At 45.0% G+C, this 24,161-nt stretch overlaps 1 protein-coding gene across 2 annotated transcripts in view; it reads right to left on the bottom strand.

Annotated features, from left to right (window-relative positions):
• Positions 1 to 4,145: 4,145 nt before the first annotated feature.
• The window catches only part of DENND5A (DENN domain containing 5A), a 108,323-nt gene continuing 88,307 nt past the window's right edge, over positions 4,146 to 24,161 (bottom strand). The window contains exons 12-23 of one of the 2 annotated variants that reach the window (XM_079928511.1): positions 23,670 to 23,822; positions 18,046 to 18,130; positions 16,405 to 16,489; positions 15,484 to 15,612; positions 11,728 to 11,849; positions 10,415 to 10,560; positions 9,718 to 9,836; positions 9,144 to 9,325; positions 8,449 to 8,531; positions 7,828 to 7,951; positions 6,694 to 6,828; positions 4,146 to 5,165 (exon numbers count right to left, since the gene is read on the bottom strand). In XM_079928511.1, coding sequence (XP_079784637.1) covers positions 5,086 to 5,165; positions 6,694 to 6,828; positions 7,828 to 7,951; positions 8,449 to 8,531; positions 9,144 to 9,325; positions 9,718 to 9,836; positions 10,415 to 10,560; positions 11,728 to 11,849; positions 15,484 to 15,612; positions 16,405 to 16,489; positions 18,046 to 18,130; positions 23,670 to 23,822 — 1,443 coding nt within the window. In that variant the 3' untranslated portion in view covers positions 4,146 to 5,085. Of the gene's footprint in view, positions 5,166 to 6,659; positions 6,829 to 7,827; positions 7,952 to 8,448; positions 8,532 to 9,143; positions 9,326 to 9,717; positions 9,837 to 10,414; positions 10,561 to 11,727; positions 11,850 to 15,483; positions 15,613 to 16,404; positions 16,490 to 18,045; positions 18,131 to 23,669; positions 23,823 to 24,161 lie in introns of both variants that reach the window. The other variant, XM_079928510.1, reaches the window with a different exon arrangement.

Below are 24,161 nucleotides of genomic sequence, written 5' to 3'. Positions count from 1 at the left end.
CAGCTGCCACCAGGGCACTTTGCATTCCATGTGTCTGAGGACCAGCAGACAAGAAAGGAGTCACCATCTTGGCAGAGATAATTGAGCCTGAAGAGCAGGAGGTGGTAGGGCTGCCTTTATACATAGGGGATGGGTAAAACACACGTGAAACCCAGGGCTTCTTAGAGAAATAGCTGATTCCAAGTTTAGGACAGAAAATGTACAAGAGGAGCTTGGGACATCTTGAAATGCCAGAAAGCAACCACCAGGGTCTTGTCAAACAACTCAGGAGCCAACCAACTTGAAGAGGCTCCCAACAGCCAAAACGGGACAATAAAGACAATAATTGCAATGAAATGAAAGCCATCAGATATGTTTATTCATAAGTTCATAGTAATTTTTTTAAATAGCCACCTTCTGAGGATAGCAGGGAACCAGTCCAATTAATTGTCTTAAAAGTTGAGTAAATAAAAGGAAAGAATTAAGCACTTATCCTGCCTTTCCTATACAAACTCTACTGAGAAATCAAATAGATGAGGGGGCAGCATCTCCTTATAAAATTATTCCATCTAATAAATGAAAACAAAATGATAGATTAGAATATCCCCATGTTGCAACCCCCAGTGAATTACTTACCGGATGTAGGTGTTGAGCATCAGTGACTGCCAACACCAATAAAAGTGAACACCAGTCATGAGGTGCCTCCTGGTAAATAAGCACACTGCCTAGAGTCTCTTCATCAGAGGGATCCAACCTGAGGCAAATCAGGTCTCTGGATCTAGCTGCTGATTTGCAGAAAGTGCAGAGAGTAAAGGAGCACATTGAACTGCACCCCCAGGGTGAAACTAGCAAAATCCAGGCTGTGGAAAAACTACAGGTCAAACTGCCCAGGTTCCTCAACAGATAAACTGTAAAGAAAAGAAAAGAAAGGGGTAGAGGAAACTCGTTAGATTAAGAGAGATGTATCAAGTCTAAAAAAGAAACAAAACAGTAAAACTACACTATAGTGTGTAGGGATGCACACTTGGGTGATAAAACAATAAAAGAAACTCAAGGAAGTCATTACTGTAAAGGTCAAGAAGTTGGAAGGAGGGAGGCGGCTGGGACAGGAATGGGGAGCTTGGAGGACGCTGGGGAGACTGGTAAAGCTCTATTCCTGGCCAGGGTAGTGGTTACAAGGGTGCTCACTTCGTAACAATTCACTGAGTTCATCTGCTTGTTTATTGACCAGTCCCTGAAATCTCAGAGTCTGAGAAGCACTGAGTGAGAGCGGGTGCAGAAGTCGAGGCAGGAAGCGCTGCTTACTGAGCACACTGACTGCACTTGAACTACCCGGAGCTGCTTGAGAGGCAGTTGACTCGAGTGTCCTTGAAACATTGAGCTACTGAACATGTCTGTTCTCTTATATCACACATCATTCCGAAAAGGGTTTGCTGCAGATTATAAAACAAAACGCAGTAGAAAGTGAGACATTCATATTCATAGCACAATCGGCTGTTAGAAGGAGCAGAAAACAGATGGTTCCAGGAGAGCCCTGATTTATAAAACATGATTCACACTTACCTTCTCAGCAGCGTCTGCTGGAAAGGGTGTTGCTTCTCTACTGCTTTTGGCTGACTGAGGCCACCAGCATCCTCCGTCAAAGCACATAATCAAGTGCTGGATGCTGTGCACACATCACACAGAGCCAGGACCCACTGGACCACTTTACAAGTTAGACCCATAACCACATCCAGGAAGGTCACTTAACTCTAACCGGCTCGACCGGTGGCTGAAGGCAGAGGAGAAATACTCCCAGGTTACCTAAACAGTATCCTCCCCTTGCTCCTCTGAGACGTGGTCCGGTCATGGGTGAATCTGCCAGGCAGTAGACCATACACGTTGGTTATGAGCCTATGTTGCCAGTGACCTGTTCAGGCCACACAGTTGTCATGTCTCAGCCCAGCAGTTATGCTCTGACCACAGGTTTCCATTTCTCATGTCAGAGAAGGAGGGGCCAGAGCATCAATAACATTCTTCACAGGTGTAAATGTGCACAAGGAATGCCACATACTGGTGGTATGGCTTTGGTTTTTGTACCTGCAGCATGGGTTCATTCTTTCATTCAGTCCACGTCTACTGAGCACCAGCAATGTTCGAAGCCCTGGGATACCTGTCAGCCTTTTCCTTGTCTCCCGCTTTGCGGATGCAGAGCCCACACATACGCTCTCCTCCCTGTCTCAGACTTGACTCTAGAACTAGACTTCCCCAAGCTTCACAGTACGGCAGGCACCTTCACATCGCCATGCCTTTGCACATGCTGTTCAGTCTACATGCAATGTCCACTCTTGGGACAATCCTCCACCGTAAGCACAACTCACTATGGTCAGTATCTTCCCTGATGTCATATTCTCCTGCAGCACTTGCCTCTGAGCTCCTCAAGGACAGAGAGTCTGGGTCTCAGTCAGGAACCAGGACAGAGCTTGATACAATGGGGTAATAACAATGACCAACATTTACACACAGCTGACCTATTCCAGGCATATATGCAGAGTCATTTAGTCCTCAAAACAAACCTATGAGGCAGCCACTATTACCATTCCCATTTCATCGATGGTAAGTAAACTGAAGTTCGGAAAAGTTACATAGCTTGCTCTAAGTCCCAGTAGCAGAGCAAGAATTCAACCAAAGGACTTTGGCCCATAGTATAGTCTGTGATGTTAACCAGTGCCAATGAATTCATGTATTCCACAGACACCTACTAGGTACATAACCTGTGCCAGCTACTACTTCATGAACAAAGTGGATTGGGTTCCTCCCTCATAAAACTTACATTTAGAATTACCAAATAATTAGTATAATGGTTGCCGATGTTAGGAAGAAAAATAAAGCAGAATAGGGGAAAAAAGTGACCGTTGGTATTTTAGAGTGGTCAGAGTAGGTCTCTCTAAGGACATCTGAGCAGAGACCTGAATCCAATAAGGGAGTAGTTGTCAATGGAAAAGCCACAAGCTTGGAGTGAAACAGTCTGGTAACTGCAAACTACTTACATGATGTGTGGCCTTGGGCAAGTGACTAACCTTCTCCGAACTTCGATTTCCTCACCTATAAACTGGGAATAATCTAAACTTGCCTTGCAGAGTTGTGAGTAAAAGGGAGAGGTATGCGTAAAGCACCTGGCTTAAGGTCATCTCTGATCTCGGCCCACAACATACACATGCTCCAGAGGCACTGCCTACCTGCCCCACTTCCAAAAGAACCTGAAGACTCCCACCACCCGCTCACACCCTCTGCCGGCAGGACGGCGCACTGCAGCTGTCCCGGAAGCCTCCAGTTGCTTTCCTCACCTCTTTAAAAAGCCTCACCTGAGCACTGTCAGTCATCAGGGAAGGAGATGAACAAGAGACCCTCCCCGCCCTCTAGGAGCTCAGTCTAGGGAGTGGGCCCAACATGAAAGCAGGTAATAACAACCCAGAGAGGAAGTTCCAGCATCTAAGAAACTACAGGAGCACAATGAGGGAATGATTAACCGTGCCCGGGGTGGGGGGTGGGGGGTGGTAAAGGAAACCCTGAACAATGAACATAAGTGGACAAGAGGGGAGGCATTCCACGCAGAGAACAGAACATGCAAAGTCAGGGAAGCATAAAAGAGGACACTGATTGGCTTGAGGTGCTGTACTTGATTGTGCTACACTTCTGGAGCTTCCTGCCAAAGCAGCTTGGTTGAAGAATAAAACCAAAGGAAGCTGATTCCCAGGACCCTTATAAAGCTCTATCACCTGCCATCCTGGGAAAAAGCAAATCTTCTCTCAAGAAAAAGCTTTCCTTCCCGAGGGCAGACAGGGTCTCCTGTGCCGTGTTCCCACACCTGGTCTTTCTTACCCTTCAAGAAATGGCCCATCCCGTCTCGGTCAAGTGACAACTTTTGCAACCTTGGCCAGGTCTTTTCCCCTCTCTGCCTCAGCCTCCTCCTCTGGGTAGTGGGAAATTAACCCTGGGATGCATCCCTCTCAAACAGCCAGGAAAGCTCCTGGTGCCGCAGTGGGTAGGACCCAGGACACACAAGGCCCTCTGGGCAGTCCTGGCCTGGGAGGCGATGCTACAGCCTGGTTCTCTCAGACAGACCCAGCTGCACCCTCTACTACCCACTCCTCACAATACCCCATGAAAGTCAGGGACCCACACAGTTCTGTTTCAGGTGTTTTATTAAGTGGGCCATACTGCAGCTGGTTTCTAAGTCGCAAAATAACATAAATTTAACAATGATAACATAGCCAGTTAGACTGTGACAGCTTTTTCTTTCCTTAGAAAAAAGAAAAAGACTTAAAACACACAATGGAGGGTTAAATAAATAATACATAAAAGGAAGAAAAGGAAAACCTGTTAAAACGTGCTTATGTTTACTTCTGTGCAACTGTGTGCCAAGAGGAAACTGATTTTCTGCACGACGATACATCCTGGCATGTCTCCTTCCCAAATAATACTGACAAAAAAAAGAAAAGACATGGAGCTGACTCATCAGTGCTTGTAGAGGCACTACTAAAAATCCCTTTGATTGGAGCTTGGGGCTTCCTGCTCAGCACACCTGTATGTGGCCCGTGAAAGCCAAATATCCATAATAATGTTAATATAGAAAACATCAGTTTAAAAACCATGTGGAATGGCCTCATTAACGCGGCGGGGACGAGGAAGCAGAACTGCCCCGCACGTGCCGCAGGCTCAGTCCAGGGAGGCCGCAGGCTCCAGCGCGTGGCCACGGCGAGGGAGGGCACCAGCTTCAAAATAAGCGGCACCAACCTCGTCTCCCTCCCCCTATCACTCTTTCACATGAAAGTGTGTAAAAAGCAAATCAGCAAATAAACTCTAAAATAGATTATTTATTCCAAAAATCCTCTACTTTTCTTTTTACAGTGAGTGTACATCTCCTCTCATCTCCTGCACAACTCGCGTAGGTCCCTTTGGGAAGAAGGGGGGAGAGCTACAGGCGAGTCTCTGGGTCCTGCTGCTAGCTGGTGCTGGGAAGTCAGATGTCGATGCCCTTGACCAGGGATGTCTCCAGCGTGATGTTGAACTCCTGCAGTGTCTGCAGCACGCGGATCAAGGAATTGACAAGTGTGTGGTCTTTGATCAGCGCCACATCCTCATACATGTGTGCGGTGATGGGGCAGTCAGCCAGCAGGGCGATCCAGTGGTGCAGGAGGTGATCTCTGGCAGGGAAGGATCAGTCCAGATGCGTCAGAAGGGAAAGGGAAGGGACACGGTTAGCGAAAGCCCAAGGGAGAAACCTGCTCCATCACACCCTGAACAAAGTCTGAAGCTGGAGAAGCAGATATCTCCCCGCAGCCCCCTTTCCCTCCCCTAAGAGCACTTGGCGAAGATGTCTTACACAGCTTTAAAAGGCCCCCACTGTGGGCTACCGAGCCCTAGGGATGCCAATCCAACCTGACCCAAACAGGCCCTGTCATCTGCCAGAAGGCCTGCTCCGCCTCCCCCTCTAGCCCCCCAGACAACCCCACCAACAAGACACCATGTCCTGTCAGCAGCACTTCCTCCATCTCAACAGCCAATCTCTCCTAGATCGTCGCTCCTCCCCACAGCGACCACCACCAGGAATAACGCTGCAAGCTGACATCCACATAGCACTCAGCATGTGCCAGCCACCATTATAAGAGATTTAACCTTCATGACAACCCCATGATGTGAGGTAGGTGCTATCGGTGCTATTATTATCCCCACTTTACAGATGAAGAAAGTGAGGTTGATGGAGGTTAAGCAGCTTGTCCAAGAGCACACAGCTAGTAAGTGGCTGATCTGCGATGTGAACCTGGTGAATCTGGTTCCTGAATCTGTTTTTAACCACTATGCTAACTCCCTCCCTTGCACGGCCTAAATAAAAACTGCCTTGTTTATCTGGGCTTCGTGCTCTCACCTGACCCACTGGAATAACCCCTAACAATTTTGCCCATGAATACCATCCATGATATCAAATCACTATCATTTCAGTCCCCTGATTAAAAATCAACTCTGTCCCAGCTCCTCATGGCCCCTATCCCTTAAAGTGTTTCCTTCCCACATTCCACCTGTTATTTCCTGACCCCACATGCTTTGCTTCCTTTAGGGCCTCTCTGTTAGTTCTGTCTGCTTCAAGCTCCCTCCTCACGTCTACCCTCCCGTTAAGGCTCACCTCAAATACCACCTACTCCCTGAGCCTCCTCTGATCCTTCTCCTCTACATTTTCAGCAAACGTTACGAATGCGTACTTTTTTGAACTCTCCCAAACTTCTGCCTTGTACTAAATAATCAGGACAGGTGAACTTCTAAATGGTAGAGACCGTATTTTATTCAGCTCTATTCCCACACCTTCCATGAGGCCTGGCACATTCAAATGTTTGTTAAAGAAATTACTAGATATATACCCTCTACTTCAAATTTTGTCAGGGAGACGGTTTTATTCCTTCGCATCAAAATGTGGCCCCTCCTCCCCAGTTACACACACACTTTCATCCCCACCCTACCCCTCTCTCTCACACGCGCACACACACACACGCGTGGCGCATGAAGAAAAGTAAGGGCCTCTACCAAGGCCTCACCTGCCCAAGGGCACCTGGCCATTAGCCACTCCCCACCCCCGCACCACACTGGGCCTCCAGCACCATCTTCAGGGCTGGCTGTGTGCACACTGGGCCATGAGGCTGCAGTACCTGGCTCCCAAGCACACCAGCATCTGAAACTTGCCATCCTTGCCAATGTTCCGGGGATTATTGTTGATCGCAGTGACAAAACGGCAGAAGTTCCGGGCCCTCGTATGCCAGTTTTCCTCAGGAACAAGTTCATTCTGCTCCAAAGTCTCGTAATAGGTTTGTGCTTTTTCTGTGAAGAGGAGACAAGCCTGCCAGTGACAAAGGCTCTCAAAACCAACCTGTCCCTGACTGTCCTGTAGGCCACTTGCCACAGGCCTACCTCCGTGTCAACACAAGTAACTTAGTAGGAATAACATGAGTGCTCTGAGGCCACTGGTCACATTTCAAAATGATCCTTATGAATGTCTGGAATTCTGCTGAGAAAGAGGAAGCTGCATCCTGCTGTGAAGCAGCCAAGTACTTGCTTTTTGTTAGTTGTGGTCTCAGACTTCAATTCTAAAGGCATCCTAAAAATCACACATGACTGACCAACGTTCAACACTGCATCTTCAACTGAAAATGAGAGAGACTATGTATATTTAGTTTGAAAAATTTGAAAATTTTTGAAAATTTGAAAATTTGTGTTTCATTCACTTTGATAGTATGGTTTAACTGGCCATTTTGTCTTCATGTTTTATTTTGAAACCATTTACTTTATAAAATGTTCCATATGGATATTTATTTTCACTTTGAATAAATTAAAACAATTGGTACTTTAAAAAAAAAATAAAAATAAAAAATGATCCTTATGTTCCTTATCTCTGTATTTTAAATTTCTTTATGTGGCCCTTGATATAAAGATGGTCCTTTCTCAACAAAACTCTTGAGGGAGAAGCTTCTTGCATCAAATTCTCCAAGGGGGTGTAACACAGGGCTTGGACTCCAATGCAACTGGTCTTTTGGACCTATGAGCAGGAAGTGTGAGGAGTCATGACTAAGCCTGTATTATATATGACAGATGCCTGGAAAGAACCCTTCCTGTCCAATTCTCAGGAGATGAGGGGCGAAGGGTGGGAGGGCTTCTGTTATTACCTCCGAGAAAAGCCAGGGCAAACAAACACATCTAACCTGAGAGTCACCTGATTTGGCTTCTGTACCTCAGACCCCAGTGGTCAGCACCCACATTATGCTGATGATTCCCCCACGTCTCTGCATGCTTTTCCCACCCTCACACCCTAGCCCAACTCACCCAAGAAATCCCAAATGAAGACATTTTTGAAGAGCCGCGGTGATTTAAATCCATGCTGGAAAGCCTGTTCCAGGGCCGAGACAAGGCCACATTCTCCACAAAGCAACAGCGTAAGACTACCTCGCTATATAAGGAAACAGGAGAGAATGCCAGGCTTGCCTCAGCCAAGATGCCCTCCCACCACTGCATCCCCAGCCCACTGCCCACACCTGGGAGGGCAGCAAAAGACATGCAGGGACCTTGTCTAGTCTCCCCAGCACCTGGCAGGGCCTGACTTAGAGCAGTTCTCAGTAAATAGCTATTGAATGAACAGATGATGGTTCTGGCCCCCCAGCAGGGGACAAAGCCCATGTGGCCAATGTTCAGGGAGACCCAGACAATTTCAGAAGAGGCCAGAAATACACTGTCCACTGGAGACCCAGGGACTCTGCTGAGTTGTCAGTGAGTAAGGAAAACAGGGCAACCCTAGGCACAGGCCCCCAGAGAAAGGAATCTGCTGAATCTCAAACTAACTGAGGCACACACTCCGTGTGCTGGGCTGTCCACAGCACATGGGCCTGGAACAAGATTATTCTCTCTTACTCAATATAAGGCCCTGGGTTGGAGGGCAGGGAGGCTCACCTCTTTCTCAGGCTTATGGAAGTGCTTCACGATGCCATTGACTGCCTCACCGATGGACTCCTGGATCTGCCCAGTGTTCAGCTCTGATAAAAATCAAGCAGATATCCAGTCTCAGGTTAACAGTACTTAGTTGACTGAGCAAAAGACTGAGGACATAAGAAGACCCACAGGAGAGGTAGGGCAGCTTGGACCCTGGGAAGAGTGGCTCTTGCCCACCCAACTTTGCTGAGCTAGCTCTTCCTAAAATCTTGGGACAAAAAGCAAAAGCTAGGATCTTAGAGTTCTGTCTCCAGAAGATGCTGGTCAAGTTTCTTCTCCACTTTTCTCTGGAACTTTTGGCAACCAAAAGAGTGCCAAGACTTGACAGTAAAGCTCAGGAACCAGGAAGGGGAAGGGCAGAAAGTAAACCCCTCTCCTCTATAGGGGCACATACAAATAGCACAGAGGACCCAGGCCAGGATCCAGGAGCTCTCCCCTCTCCTTCCAGTCCTCTAACAAGAGTGCCAACCCCCCACAACTGATTCATGAGAAGAGGGTGACAAATGCCTGGGGCTGCTTTGTCTTTGTCGGCAGAGGTGGTTCCTGAGGCAGCTGCACAGGCTGCGGGGAATCTGGGCTCCCTTATCAGTACTTCCAGAAATCTGCCCATTCCCCAGGCAGGGCAACATGAGGGCCCGGCCCCATCTCCCACTTACTGGGCTTGCTGTTGGGTGAGATGGTAACGAGCCTCCGGATGACGCTGGGAGACTGCTGCAGGGGCGGGGTCCGGCATGGCCTCTCGTCCACCTCAGGCTGGGATGTGAGCAGGTCCCCGACTAGGACCCGCTCCAGGCTTCCGTCATCCATGCCCTTCCCCAACCACCGGCCACACGGGAACCTGAGGGTCAGGCAATAGCCTGTCAGAACTGCCAGCTCCTTCAGCGTCCCTGATCAGCAAAGGCCATCAAAAAGCCAATCCCTGAGGACAGGCTCTGAAACCGGGCTGGGGATCCTCAAGGCCCTGCTCCTCATCCCACCGTGCGGCATCAGGGAAGCCACCCGAGTGACAGGTGGCCTGGAACCTGTGCATAGCGATGTCATACACCTTCACTTGTAAAGCCCTCCTTCTATTTCTTTTCAGGGCATGAGGCAGAGCCAAACAGGAAGTTGCCTCCGCCTATCACAACCTAAAAGGTCTCCCTGAGAACCCCACATACCCAAGCATCAAACACAGCCCCTGGTGGTACACCTAGCCCCACTGTCTCTGGGCATAGCTGAGGGAACACTTACTTGTAGGTATGTCCGGTGATCTCATTCCTGACCATCACATACTCAACAAGCCATTTGGCATACAGCCCAGAGTTATCATGGCCTATCTGCACCGTAGTGAGCTTCCCCAAGTTCTGGTACTGTGAGAGAACAGCCAAGCAAAGAAGATGGGGTAGGTCAAGAAAACAGAAGAAAAGCGCCACACTCCTCAGAGGCACACATCTGACTGGCTCCCTGCAACGTGGCCCCCCAGTATCTGCAGAGGCAGAGCTCATGGCTCCACCTACTGCCAAAGCTGGCAGTATAGTACTACCTCATGAGGCACGATGCCAAGAAAGAAAGAGACACTACCTGGAGGAAGACTAGGGCCTGGGAGCAGAAGGCTCTGGAAATGGCAGAGCAGTCTGAGCTCTCTGTGAACATTTGGGCTCAGCAGCTGAAAGAATTCTTGGGGGTTTTTCAATACACCATGGACAAGGAGGTATGCAAGTCCAGATGGGTGCCTTCCAGCCAGAAACCACTTAGACAGGGCAGGTTCCCCCGTCCTCAGGTCAACCCTTGGCTCTGGCCTCTGATCGTCTTGAGACAGGTCAGCTGTGCTGAAGCGTAACACTGCATAGAGCAAGGCCTCTAAAACGCTGGAGAAAGCTTCCCAAAGTAGCTGTTGAAACTCAGATCCCCATAGAGCCTGGGGCTGTGGTCACCAGATAACACGTACCTCGAAGGTCATCTCTAACACATTCCTGGGAATCTGCAGGATCTGTGTCTCACCCAGTTCTCCCGAGATGCAGATCCATGGGTTGGCGGTGAACATGGAGCCCCCCAGCTTCTTGCTCGGTACGATCAGGATGTGGTAAGGAATCACTGTTTAGGGGAAGCCACAAAGGCATTGGAGGGGATCGGGAATCCCTCCCATACCTGAGAGGGCCCTGACCTGCCCCAGGTGTGCTGGCATGATTGGGGTTCCTGGTACATAGCCTGGAGCAGCAGGTCCTGAGGACCCAGTCTCTGGCTGGCTTAGAATATTAGCCAATCTTCCCCTCAATCTCACTCCTCCCAGGGTTATCACCCAAACATCCAAATCCAAGCCCATCTGCAAGCTCAGAGCTAAGTAAACCTGTTCCTTAAACAATATCACTAACTCAACACTGCACTGAATTGCTTTTCAGAGCACTTTTCTATCTATCATCTCAAGGACTCTAATAACAATCTCCAGAGAGGCCAGGCAGGTATCACAATGCCTCTTCTGAGGAACTGAGAGGGAAATAGTTTCCCCCAGGTCTCCTATATTCCAGTCCAGTGCTGCTTCCACTGAAGCCTACAACCCTTTTCTCTGAGAGGGAGGATGGGTGTCATATAGAACAAGAGTCCACCATTGCTGAAGCTGCTGAGTCACTGGCCAAACAACTAGTCATGGGGCAAATTCAGACCATCCCCCACCAAACAAAGCATCCTAGCACCAAAGAAAGTTGAGGCTCCAAGGGCATTCCTTAGACCATTTTAAACCCTCTTCCTCGCTCTGCAAATAGGGAGACCGAGCCCCACTGCAGGAGTAGACACTGCTCACAGATCCATAATGAGTTAGGGCAGAACAGGGCCTGGACCCAAACCTCCCACTGCCATCTGGAGTTTTTTCTGCTACTTCAGGAAGAGTTGTTGTTCCCTGGGGGCTACTCTGAAACTTTCTGTAATGCTGAATGACTCTCTCAGCCCAAAACAAGAGGGAGGTTTCTTTACAGGTGTGCAGGGAGGGCAGTGAACTTCACCCCCCACACCCCACTCCACCTTAGGCCCCCAGCACCCAGGACCACAGTAACAACACAATGGCCAAAAGCGCTCAGCTCCCTAGTTTAGAACAAGAGTAAGAAGCCTGACAGAAAATACAACCTCCAAGGAGGGCAAGTACACCTCTCCCCACAGAAGAAAGTACAAGTGATAATCTTTCTTTAAAAAGGGGACAGTAAGTTAGCCTCAGACAGGCTCATGAAGACTGGCATTGGGAAGGCTAGTGGGGAGCACAGGGCTACTCACGGATAGTTGTGAAGACATTGGTGAAGCAGAAGTAATCGACGGCATTGAAAGAGAGGAGGTGATAGAGGAACTGCTCCTTCTCATCATCACTGCGCAGGAAGGCATAGCGCTTGTACAACTTTCTGTCGGAGAAGAGGCAATACATCAGTCTCCCAGACAAAAGGAGGGATAAGAGGCTAGAATTATTCAGTTCTGGAAGGACACAGCTAAGGGAAGAATGTGAGTCAAGCCTCAAGCTCTTTAGGGCCACCGAAAAAAGGAACAAAGCCAGCTACTCCAACTGAAGGCTAGAGGGAAAGTGGCTTTAGCTACAGCAGGAACAACAAAAACCAAACTCCACCTGTGTCCAAGAGTTGACGTTACTATAATGTAAAGTGTCAGACGTCATGGGATCTTCTTTCCTAACCTGAGGGCTTCTATAGGGCCCATACACCCCAGTGTATGGTGTAGGAGTAGCAACAGCAGGAGGTTGTTACCAGAGCTAGTCTCTGACCCTCAGCAGACCTGAGATCCACAAGTCAGAACACTGCTCTGAACATGAATGTAAGCTGAGGACAGCTTCAGAGGCAAGGAATGGAATGATCCAGGTCATAGGCAACGAAGAGCTGTGCAGACGATGTCCTTCCCCTCTTTTCAAATTTCCTCCCATCCCCACCCCTCATCCACTGCTCACTCATCAAAGGCCAACCCCTCTGCCTGACACTGCAGGCCTCTGGGCCTGCACAGCAATGGTACCTTCCCCAAGTAGCAGGGACACAGAGAGCCAAACGCACAGGACCCCAGCACAAGAAACACACAGAGAACAAAGGAAGGTCCCTGTCCTGCCTGCCCAGACTGCAGTCACCATGCCAGAGAGGTATGGGATTCAGTAGACCTGTGAGGTTCTACCTAGACAGTTTATAAGGTAGGAAAATTCACCAACCAAAACCTACTCTGTGCAGGTGCTGGAGAGGGAAGCACCTATCCTCACATACAGTCTAGATGAATAAATCTGATAAAGGCCACAGTATAAGACATAATGAGTTGCCAAATGAAAGGCACTCTCTGGGAATTTAAAGACCCAGAAGTTTCTATGGTCCTAGAACAGGAGGGCCTGAAGGATGGCACAAATTTAGACAGGGGTTGTAGAAGAAGGAGAAGGACAGGGTATAAAAGCCAGTTTGGCTAGAGTTGAGGGCTCAGAGAAGTGATCAGTCAGCAATGAGACTGAAAAGTATGGCTAGGGTAAAACGAAGGCAGGCCCTAAATATTCAGGCTAAAGAGTTTGTAATCTGCCCTACAAGTAATATGTTTCTTAGAAGTAAAGGGAAAGCCATAACCAACTTCAAGAAATTTGAATTTAGTACAGCTGAAGGGTGAAAGGGGCATGAGGATGAAACCTAGGGAGTGGAAGTAAATAAGGAGACAGATGGAACAGTGGCTAAGGACCTGAAATGTATATGTGGGAGGTAAAGTTAAGCAAGGAGTCACACGAACTCCAAAGTGTGAACCGAGGTAGGGAGAAGGAGTATTGGGAGAGGTACATGGTTCATGCCTCCAATGAAAGCAAATTTTAATAAGTGGAAAACAAATGGATAATGATAACACAGACCACCAGTGGTAAAAAAAAAAAAAAAAAGGAATGAACAAATACTGTAACAAATGCTATGGGTGCCCAGAGGAGGAATGGACTAAGTCTCTGGGTAGTCCAGGCAAACTCTGGCAAAGAAGACTTCTGACTAGGCCCTGAAAGGGCTGAACACATCCTGAGAAGTGTGAGGGGTTTGATGTGGCTAGAGCTTTAAGCAAACTTAGGAGAAAGGTGAGAGAGGGTAGGATGGAGTAGTAGGTAGGTTTTGATGAAGTACACCTTTCTCTCTCCCTATATCCCACCCAAAACGCAATCTGTGGCAGCAAAACTCTCATTTTATACTCACTGGAGTAAATTCTAAGCTTTTGTCCTCTAACAGGGCTACAGTTTAAAGAAACCAAAATTAGTCTCCTCACCAAAGTCTGTGCCCTGTTTGCTCCTGCCTAGGCCCTTAAGTTCACAGGCCCTAGACCTATCCACTGCCCTAGACCTTCATAAAGATCCTGGGCTTGACTCCCTCTTGGCTACCTCTCTGCCATGTCCTCCTGCCAACTTGCAGCATCTCCTGACAGACGATGCCCACACCGGCCAACAGGAATCACTTCTGCCCTGTCAGCCCCTAGTGCCCACACAGCCACAGATTTTCCCAGGACACACAACTGTCCTCTAGAATCTGGTATGCAAACAATTCCCTTCCAAACTCCAGGCTTAAATGTTCACTTGTTCTCTTTTAGTTGTCCTTCCAATCTTCAAATATTATTCCTAAACCTTTTCACCACTAAAGGGAATCAAATGTAAGCACTTTAAGAGTTGTTATTTTGTAACCTCTCAAAGTGAGCTCTCTAATCTATCAACATTTTGAAACTGGTTTCTTGCTGTGGTTTAAACACACAATAAAGTCTAAAAAATTACATTTTCACTTTAAATAAAAACAGATTCTTCAGGTTTAATCAATTCACTTACACAAAATTTCCCCAAGGTCCACTTCTCTGCTTTATTGTCCACAGGGAAGTCACATAATAAAGGATACCATGAAAAGATGCCCAAGGAAATGCCAAAAAGAAAAATGCCCAATAGGCTTGCCAATGAAGAAAGAACCAAACATATTATCTATAGGAAAAGACAGAGAGGTGGTAACTGAGAGGCAGAGAAGGGAGACAGCCTTCCTCCCCACTCCTGCTCTAGTAACTAGGGTATGGAATGAATGCAAAGGATATAAAATCAAGAGAAGGGAACTATAGATTTAGTGGTTCCTAGGAGTGAGGAAGAGCAAGGACCTGGTTACTCTGGGCTGGCCTAGGCTCAGGAGAGAACAAAAGATATAGGGTATATCTTAGAAGTTTCTTTTTAATTCTCCAATCCTTTCCTCCTCAAGACAGGAAAGAGACCAAGAAAATGCCCTATGCCCAACAGGTATACAGATCACTTGAGTGCCACAAGGAGAGGAGGACCCCCCAAAACTCTGAGGTATCCAATGAGGATTCCATCCTTCTCACTACGTCTGTAAGAAAGCTATTTGGGGGGGCGGGGATATAGACCAAGAAGGTAGGGAGAACAGATACAACAGAATTATTCTTCTACAGATAAAGAAAGAGAAGAAGAAATGTTACATCACCAAAAACTTCAGGAAGAATATATCACCAAAACAAGAAAAGTCCTCCCATCTTCTTTACGGGAACTGATCCAAGGTAGAGCACAGCAAGAGCTCATTGGTTGACCAATGGCTGAAAGAGCCTGGATAAACCACAGTAAGTCCCAGAAGAGAAACCAACAGCCAAAAGGGAGGACCACTGCTTCCTGGAGTGGTTGTGGCTAGAGGCCCGAAGAATCCAGGCCTTTAGAACTAAGTTAGGAAAAAAAAAAAGAACTAAGTTAGAGAGCATGAAGTCAACTGATTATGTCTGAATGTTCCTACTAAAACAAGTGTGCTGTGTTGAGCAGCGCCAAAAGAGTTAATTCATCTACAGGAAAATATAAAAAATATTGCAGTGTAAGTGTACAACAGTGTTCTACAAAGAAAAGAATAAAGAAAAAAAGAAGAAATGCTGCAAAACCTTCATATGCAATTTGAGTTTAGCTGAATTCAGCAGTAATGATATACTGAATACCCTTCCCTTCCCACGGGGGTTTCCAATCCCTCCCGCCATTCCCAGGAGCTGGTTATACTCCAAGTGGAGTGGCCTTACTTGGTGAGCTCATGGTCTGAGAGAAGCTGCTTCAGGTGTCTGGAAAGTAACTTTTTTTCCATGGACAGTCGCACCCATGCTCTGGCTTTTCCCACATCAGTCTTGATTTCCCCAATGTTCTGGATGTGCCTGAAGGGGGAATGGGAAAAGGGGAGTGGAGGATAGGGTGGGAGATTAACTCACTATCAATACCTCCCCTGTAACACCAAAGGAAGCCTGGCCAGGAAGCCCTACTGCATCCTGAGAGAGTCCATCTCTCTTGTTCTCTAAATCCTGAGCTTCCATGTAACTTTGCCAGATAGACTCAGCATAATTTGGGGGGGCTTGGGAGGAAGCCAGTACAGCTCTTAAAAAGCAAGGCTAACCCCAGAGGTCTCAGGCCTTGAAATACTCTGGTGTAATTCTCCAAAAATGTCAGGAAACACAATTGCTTGTACAGCTCTACAAATGCATCATGAAGCACAGGACCAATGAGGAGGGATTCCTGGTTAAATGAGACACTGTAGAAGCCCAGGTCACTGAGACCCTGCTATTTAAAATGGACACCTCAGACTTCCCTGGTGGCGCAGTGGTTAAGAATCCACCTGCCAATGCAGGGGACACAGGTTCAAGCCCTGGTCCGGGAAGGTCCCACATGCTGTGGAGCAACTAAGCCCGTGCGCCACAACTACTCAGCCTGCATGCCACAACTATGGAAGCCCATGCACCTAGAGCCCGTGCTCTGCAACAAGAGAATCTACCATAATGAGAAGCCCACGCACCAAAACGAAGAGTAGCCCCCGCTCGCCACAACTAGAGAAAGCCTGCGCACAGCAACGAAGACCCAACGTAGCCAAAAATAAATAAATAAATAAAGTGGACACCTAAGCAGCAACTGAAAACAGGATTTTAGTGTCTTATTACAAATGAGCCCAGACTGACCTCATATCCTGAATGAGGGAGATTCTCAGGGGAGGCATGACTGAGCTGGCATCAGACTTCCTCCGTTCTGAATCAAGAAATATTCCTAGAACAAAAAGTTGGTTAAGTCCAAAGAGATCTGTATACCCAAATAGTTGACTACCCTTCTTATCTCAAATCACAAATATCTACAGAAAAAAGCTGGGGTTACTTTGGTAACACTTTGATCAATCATTTCATGAATATTAAGTACCTACCAGGTATCAAATTTTATACTTTTATGCATATTATCTCACTTAATTCTCTAACAACTTATAAGATAGCCATGGACGGTATCACAGAGGAGGAAACTGAAATTCAGAGAGGTTAGCTGCTTTGCCCCAATCACCAAGTGGCAAAGTCAGGACTGGAAGGAACACAGATCCTCTGGCTCCTAATCCAGTGTGTTCTCATCATAATCCATGAAAGCAGTGCTTCCACTAGGAGCTACTACGCATGTCCTGCTCTTGCCTCAAAATGGACTACAAAAGAGCCAAGGGAATATGTAAAGAACATGATCCAGAATGCTTAGGACCTCTAGATACAACACCTTTATATCCTCATGTTTGGCCCAACATTTAAAATTAGTATCTTCATCATTCAGCTGCTGATAATTTTTGGCTACAGTTTATCCCTTGGCAATAAATTCTACAGCTTTCCTGAGAAGACTCTGCTCTCATACTCAGAAAGTGGACAAAAAACTCCTTATGAGGCTACTTTGGGAGCTTTTGTACCTAGTTTTTTGCCCACTGTCTTCCCCATGTTCAGTGCTAGCTGAGATCAACTAATTCAAGGCCAAAGACAACACTGAGTATATGCCTACCTTTTCGCCCCCACTTAAACTTATCTTTACCATTAGGACAAAAACATCTAAGAAAGTTAAACAAACTCCCTGGCAGAGAGAGGAGAATGAAGGATGGTATGAAGGAGAGATGCTGCCAAGAAGAAAAGGAAGGAGGGAGACTGTCCTGGAAGGGACACTGCAGGATGTTATAAAGAACAGTAGACCAGGAGACAAGAGGCCTGGCTCCTAATCTGGCCTCTTCTATCAATTCACTGTGTGATCTTGAGTAAATTAAATTCCTCTCTGGATCCCAGTTTCCTCCTCTTGTAAAAAAAGGGGGCTGGACTAGATGATTTCTGGGGTCCCTGCCAACTCTGATATTTTTATTAAATATAAACAGAAAGCAAATGGAAGGGATCATGCACACCAGGCCTTGACTTTGAGCAGTTCCAAGGCAGGACACTGACAAACAGGCTCTCTTAACTGATAGGATAGATCATCTCAATGTTCATCTCAGAGAAATAAAACAAAAGACTCTGAAAACACTCTAAACACAGGACATCAGTATCAATCCAAATTCATTTAAAACCCAAATTTATTCTAAGACTGGCCTCTTGCTGATATAAATCTTCTATCTCACTGATCAAGTGTATAGAAACACATAATAAAAGCAAACCCCATGGTTTTGGCATGCTCTGTGGTTCAGAGAGCCCTGTGGCTTAAACATTACAGAGTAAAGACTTCATTGACCTGGAACAGTCTGCTACAGATGATCACTTCAGTGGGGGATGGGAAAGTAAGTGGAGGGAGTTTGGCCAATGGTGCAGAGACCATCTTACCTGAGGTACTGAGGTTTCCTGATGTGAGTTTTCTCTGCCGGTTTTCCTGATAATGTAACAGGTGGGACCACAAGGCTGATTTCCCCTGGAACCAATGCAAGGGAGAAATATCTATCAGTTTAGATTTCTAAGGGCAAGGCATCTAGTGACCGGAGTCAGAGATAATTTGAACATATAGATATGCGCTTTTGCTAAAAAGTATCTGTCCTATTTGTTATCTCGATGTACACCCAGATGCAATGTATACAAATATATATCCCCTTACTAAAATCCAGGAGAAATATAAAGAAGAATGGAAGGGAACAGAAAAAGAAATGATCCCCCACTGGGAATAGGAAGGACGTGGCCAAAAAAGAGCCTGGGAATGGACCAGTGGATAAGAAAGAAAAAAGCAAATAATCTATCAATCTCTAAATGGTCTGTTGGTTGAAGGTCAGCTTGGGTAGTGCATGATGGCTTTTGCACAGAGGAATGGATACCGAGCCTACAAGATTCTGTGACAGCTCCCGAATTTCCTAAAATATTTAAAGGCATTCCTGCCCTTAGTGCAGCCGAGGGAGGGTAAGTCATCACAAGGATGGGGATTTACTGTGGAAGGTACTTTGAAGAAGCCTGCAGGAAAGGAGGCCAGTACTTAACTGCAAATCTGAGATATACTATAGTCGACACAGCAGAACCTTGGCATTTGAAAATATAAAAGCTGCAGTTTAAACTGCTGGAGACACGCAGTGATTTGTCATTTTACCAAGGCACAAATCTGAACAGCATTCTCAAGCCTGACATAAGGAAGCAATTTGCCTACATAGTGAATAAGCCTAGCTGGTCACCCAGCAACTGCTTTGTCTCTTTCTAGTCATCCTTCAGTACACAGTGACCCTTGTTATGGGATTAAAAACTTTATTTCAGATTCATGGTAAATGCTCCTATATAGTTGATATAATATAAATGTAGTATAAGTTTGTTTTAATAGTAGGATTTATTATGATCATTTTATAAGTCACTTAGTTTCTGTATTTCATAAAAGTAAGAGTAATAATAAGCACAGAAGCTACCATGTCTTGAATTTTTCTATGAACTAAGCACTATGTTATATGTTTAAAATACACTACTCTGTTTAATGCTTTCAACAGTCCTAAAAGGTAGATACCTCTATCCCCATTTTCTTTAGAAAAGAGCAAATTGAGGATCAGAAAGACTAAGTAACTTGTAAAAGATCACACAGCTAGGAAGTAGAGTGTTGGGCAAGCTTAAGTATATCTAATATTAGAACCATTGCTGTTAATAATGATGCTATATGGCTGCTTCTGGAAGAGAGCATTTAACTTCTGAAGTTATATTTTCTGAAGAAAATTTTATTCTCTGGAATGAATGTGAGGATTTAAGGTCTCAAGATTTTCCCCCTGAGGATATTGAGGATCTGTTTTATTCTTAACCTCCAACTTGATCTGTTTTGGGGGGAAAAAAATCAAGCATTTGAATGGAAAAAAACCCCTCATCTATAGATCAGCAAGCTGTTGACATAAACTTGCTGTAAGTTTGACTTTCCTACAAGATTTAACCAACTTAAAACCCAACAACCCCAATGGCAGTTTTTTAAAAATCACACAAGTTAAAACTAGACAAGACCATTTTTTTAAATTCACTGAATTACCAAATGTTTGAGAAAACAGCTGTTCAACAACATCAATGAGACTACTCCTAAACTGTTACTAACTGGTATATTAATACAATGTACGTAGAAGACAATACGAGACCTTAAAATATTCATGCTCTTTGATTTAGTAATACAACTTCTAGAAACCCATTCATCCATCCATTTACTGAAACCATAGCATAGGCCCCTAAAAAGGCAGAGACAGCCTTTTTCATCACTGTATCCCCAAAATCTGGGCAGACGAGGAAAGCAGCCTCCCTTAACAGAACTGTCTGGAAGTAAAGTACAGCTGGTCACCAGAAAGTCCTCACATGCAATGATACCGAAGAGCCAAAGGCAAGAGCAACACCAGGCCACTGTGCCAGAAGGACGCCCGGGTGCTCAGTGATTGCACTGGTGAGGACGGAGAGCCAGGGCAAGAGTGAGAGAGCAGCAGCTGGGCTGAAACCTAGTGACAGGGCACTGGGGGTTTTCTAGTTCAAGAGACATGGATTATTCTTTTCCTCTTTTGCAAAGGGGCTGATTGGGATTGCAAGATTCAATGCAGTCCCACTACCCATTTGGGAACGTGGCCACACAATATATAGCACCAGATTCTCCAAGAATGTCACATGCATGAAAGATGAGAAACAACCCCTTTTCATTTACCAGTCCTCAAATGGCAGCAGTTACAAAAACAGTATGAAAAAAACAAACCTCACCTTTAATTGTCAGAAAATATACTAAAGGAGAAAGTCCATGTCCTCGGAAAATGTCACCGAAAGCCAAAGAAAATGGTGAGGATAACAGAGGTTTTTATGAGGACTTGCGGCAGGCAGCCCTGCAGGCAGCTAATAACAAAACCTAGGAGGCCAGCAGCAAAAACTGCGGTTTGGGTTCTCTCTACTTTCTAAGCAGATACTATGGGTAGTTGCTCAGTAACGTGCCCTAAAAATCAGAAAATGGGTAGTTGCTCAGTGACGTGGCCAAAAAATCAGAAAAATCAAATAACTCAAACAACCAATAATAAAGGATTGATTCAGAGAGGGATGATAAGATCACCCTCTGAGAGTGAATTTGATCGCAATCGGGTACACGATGGAAGAGACCAGGGAGCCAGGTTATAATCCCTGGACTGCAACATAACTGAAGAATGTCTCAGCAGGAGAAAAGTAGTCTAAACACAGGCTAACAAAATGGAGGCCTAAGGAGAACATGCTGTAGGAACCCCACAAAGACAGTCAGGGTTCAATCCCCAACTGAACAATCCTTACCAGCAGGCACAGACCCTCACTTCCTTCTGTGACACTGTCAGTGGTTCACTTTTAGAGCTCCAAAAGCAGGACTAAGAACAAAATGTAACCTCAATTGAAAAGCCCCCACTATCTCTCTACTGGTTTCTCACCAGTAAGTAGCCTCTGTCTATCCAAACTGAGAGGGGGATCAAATGGGCTCCAAAAGAAATTCCTCAAGCTATGGGAATTCTTTAAGGATATAGATGCAAAGCCTCAAGGTTTAAAACACCTATGATGATATGGTATTATCATTTTTTTAATGCCTCACTAACTCCCTGAAGACTTTTATGGAGAATATCAAGAAGTTTTGAGAGGCATATGTTTTACCAAAAAACCGAAAGAGCTCAACTATATTGCCAGGCTTGCTAAACTTCAAAGAAAATGATAAAATGATTATGTATATTCTACTCATTTATTACAGAGAAAAGGAAAGAAACAGAAATCCTTCATGTAGAACCCAGCATAATAAGAGCTGTCATATGCTGCATACCCACCGCATGCCAGGTACTTTTTTTTACTACATCTAATTATCATAACAATCCTGAAAGTTAGGTTTTAGCTCACAGTGTTGTTACTATACTATAAGACTCTCAACATTTTAGGGATGTGATACACAATTATTAACATTTTAAAAAATCTATAATCACAGTGCTGTTTGTAATACTGAAAAATCAGAAATAACTCAACCAACCAATAATAAAGGATTGATTCAAGTACTGCACATCTATACAATGGAAACAATTAAAACTGAGATTTTAGAGGAATAACCACAAACATTTACAGAGAAACTCCCAGATAACAGGCTGTGAGCTTAGTGCTTTACACAAATTATCTTATCAAATCCTCACAAGAATCCTACAGAGGTGGTTCTTTTAAAATTCCATCATACACATGAGGAAACAGAAGCTTAGAGAAGCTAGGTACCATGCTCAGTTTCGTAAACTTAAAGCAGGAATTAAACCCAGGACTATCTGATTTATAGTCTCAGCTCTTAAACACTTACTATACTATCACCTAATTAGTTAAGGACATGGAAAAGATATTCTGAGGCAAGAAAAAACAAGTTCCAAAACATTACGTACAGTATGATCCCATTTGGATTTTTTTTAAAAACAGCTTTATTGAGACATACTTCACATTACCATAAAATTCATACTTATAAAGTGTACAAAGTTCTGTACCAAAAAAAAAAATCTGTTTCAGTATAGTCACAGAGTTGTGCAACCATCACCACTACCTAATTTTAGGTGATTTTTACCACCCCAAAAAACCCATTAGCAGTCACTCCTTATCCCTCCCTAGCCTGTGGCAACCCCTAACCTACTTTCTATCTATGGATTTGCCTGTTCTGGACATTTTATAGAAATGAGATCATATACTATGTGGTCTTCTGTGACTGACTTCTTCCTCTTAGTATGTTTTCAAATTTCATCTATATTGTACCATGTATCCACACTTCATTCCTTTTATTGCTGAAAAATATTCCACTGTATGAATATACCACATTCAGTTTATCCATTCACCAGCTTATGGACATTTGGGTTGTTCCAACTTTTGGTTATTAGGAATAATGCTGCTAGGAATATGAACATTTTCATACACATATTTACATAGACATGTTTCCCTTTCTCTTGAGTACATAGCTAGGAGTGGACTTGCTGGGTCATATGATAACTCTAACATTTCAAGGAATTGCCAGATTGTTTTCCAAAGAGGCTGCACCACTTTACATTCCCATCAGCAATATCTGAAGGTTCCAATTTCTCTGCATCCTTACTAACTCTTGTTATTGTCTGTCTTCTTTATTTTACCTATCCTAGTAGATGTGAAAAGGTATCTCATTGCAGTTCTGTTGGATTTTTAAATATACAGCTGTACATGGGCATACGTGTACAGAAAAATGTTTTGAAGGACAGATGAGGTAGATTGTCTCTATGCCCATGAGAATGAAAACTCCAGGAGGGCAGAGATCTTGGTCTGCTTTGTTCACTGAGGTATCTCAAGTACCTACAACAGTGCCTGGCACACTGCAGGCCCTAAATAAATATTTGCTGGATACTTACATATATTTCCCAATTTTTCCATAATAAAACTGCTTTTGAAAACTTTTCAAGTTCTTTTCAAATTTAAAAATGCATGAAAGTGTAAGCTGTCCATCTTGCCTAGTTATTCAAAGTACAGTATTTTGAAATAAGGAGATTCTCTTGGTACTGAGCAGTAAAAATCAAACTTACTCAACTTTTTTGGTATTCTCTCAAATCTTTAGAAGGTTAAGCTATCTGATTATAAAAGAAATGTTAATGACAGACCTTTTCCCACTGGGAATACAAATAGTGAAGGACCCTTAAAATACATTTGGTACTTCCTGAGCTCCAAGTTCTCTTTCTTTTGTGTTCTATCTCCAGACTAGGACCAGCTACCAAACAGGATCTATCAGTTTGGCTTTCAGCTCTGTTTGCAGGAAAAAAGATGCCACTTTAAAAATGTCTGACAAATACACAGATTTATAAAGCTTATTTTTAAAGAAGATAGCTTGGGTCACATTTATTTACTTATTTGTTGAACTATTTCAAGTCTCACTCCAAAAGCACCATGCACCATTCTTCAAAGCCAGTCAGCTGGAAAAGTGTGGGAAAGCTAGTAAGCAAAATAAGGAAGACAGTCTGCTCAACAGGGAGAGGCCAGACATTCATTACCTGTTTCACTTGTAGCCCATGACTCCAAATCCTTTCCAGGAGGTCACAAAGGCTGGCAATCAAGGTGTTCTCTTCCACTCCTGTGATGTTCACCTCCCCGTGCCCTAGCTCCACAGCCTCTCGGCCCATCTTCTCCACCAGCATCCTCTTGGTCTGTAAGAAATCAGTCGGTAAGATTAGACACCCACAGTTAGCCAGATCACATTCAACTAGAGAGGGTTGTGGCCAACTGCCCAGCATATCTGCTGGGCTGGGAGTAAGACCCACAGATAAAGAGTGTATTTATTCTCCACCACTGAGGTCAGGTTATAGTAGAGGGCCTTCTTCAAAGAAGATAAAAACACAGAAATCACTATTTGACCCTGGGCAAGTGATTTCATCACTCTAGATTCAGTTTTTACATTTATGAGATGAAAAGAGTTGAATAAAACCCTTTGGTCATGCTCATCTCTGATATTCTCTGATTCTGACTGCTTAACTGACCCTATTAAA

The sequence above is a fragment of the Stenella coeruleoalba genome, assembly GCF_951394435.1.
Source record: "Stenella coeruleoalba genome assembly, chromosome: 8".
In the NCBI taxonomy this organism is placed as follows: domain Eukaryota; kingdom Metazoa; phylum Chordata; class Mammalia; order Artiodactyla; family Delphinidae; genus Stenella; species Stenella coeruleoalba.
This window is presented reverse-complemented; position numbering and strand designations above follow the sequence as displayed.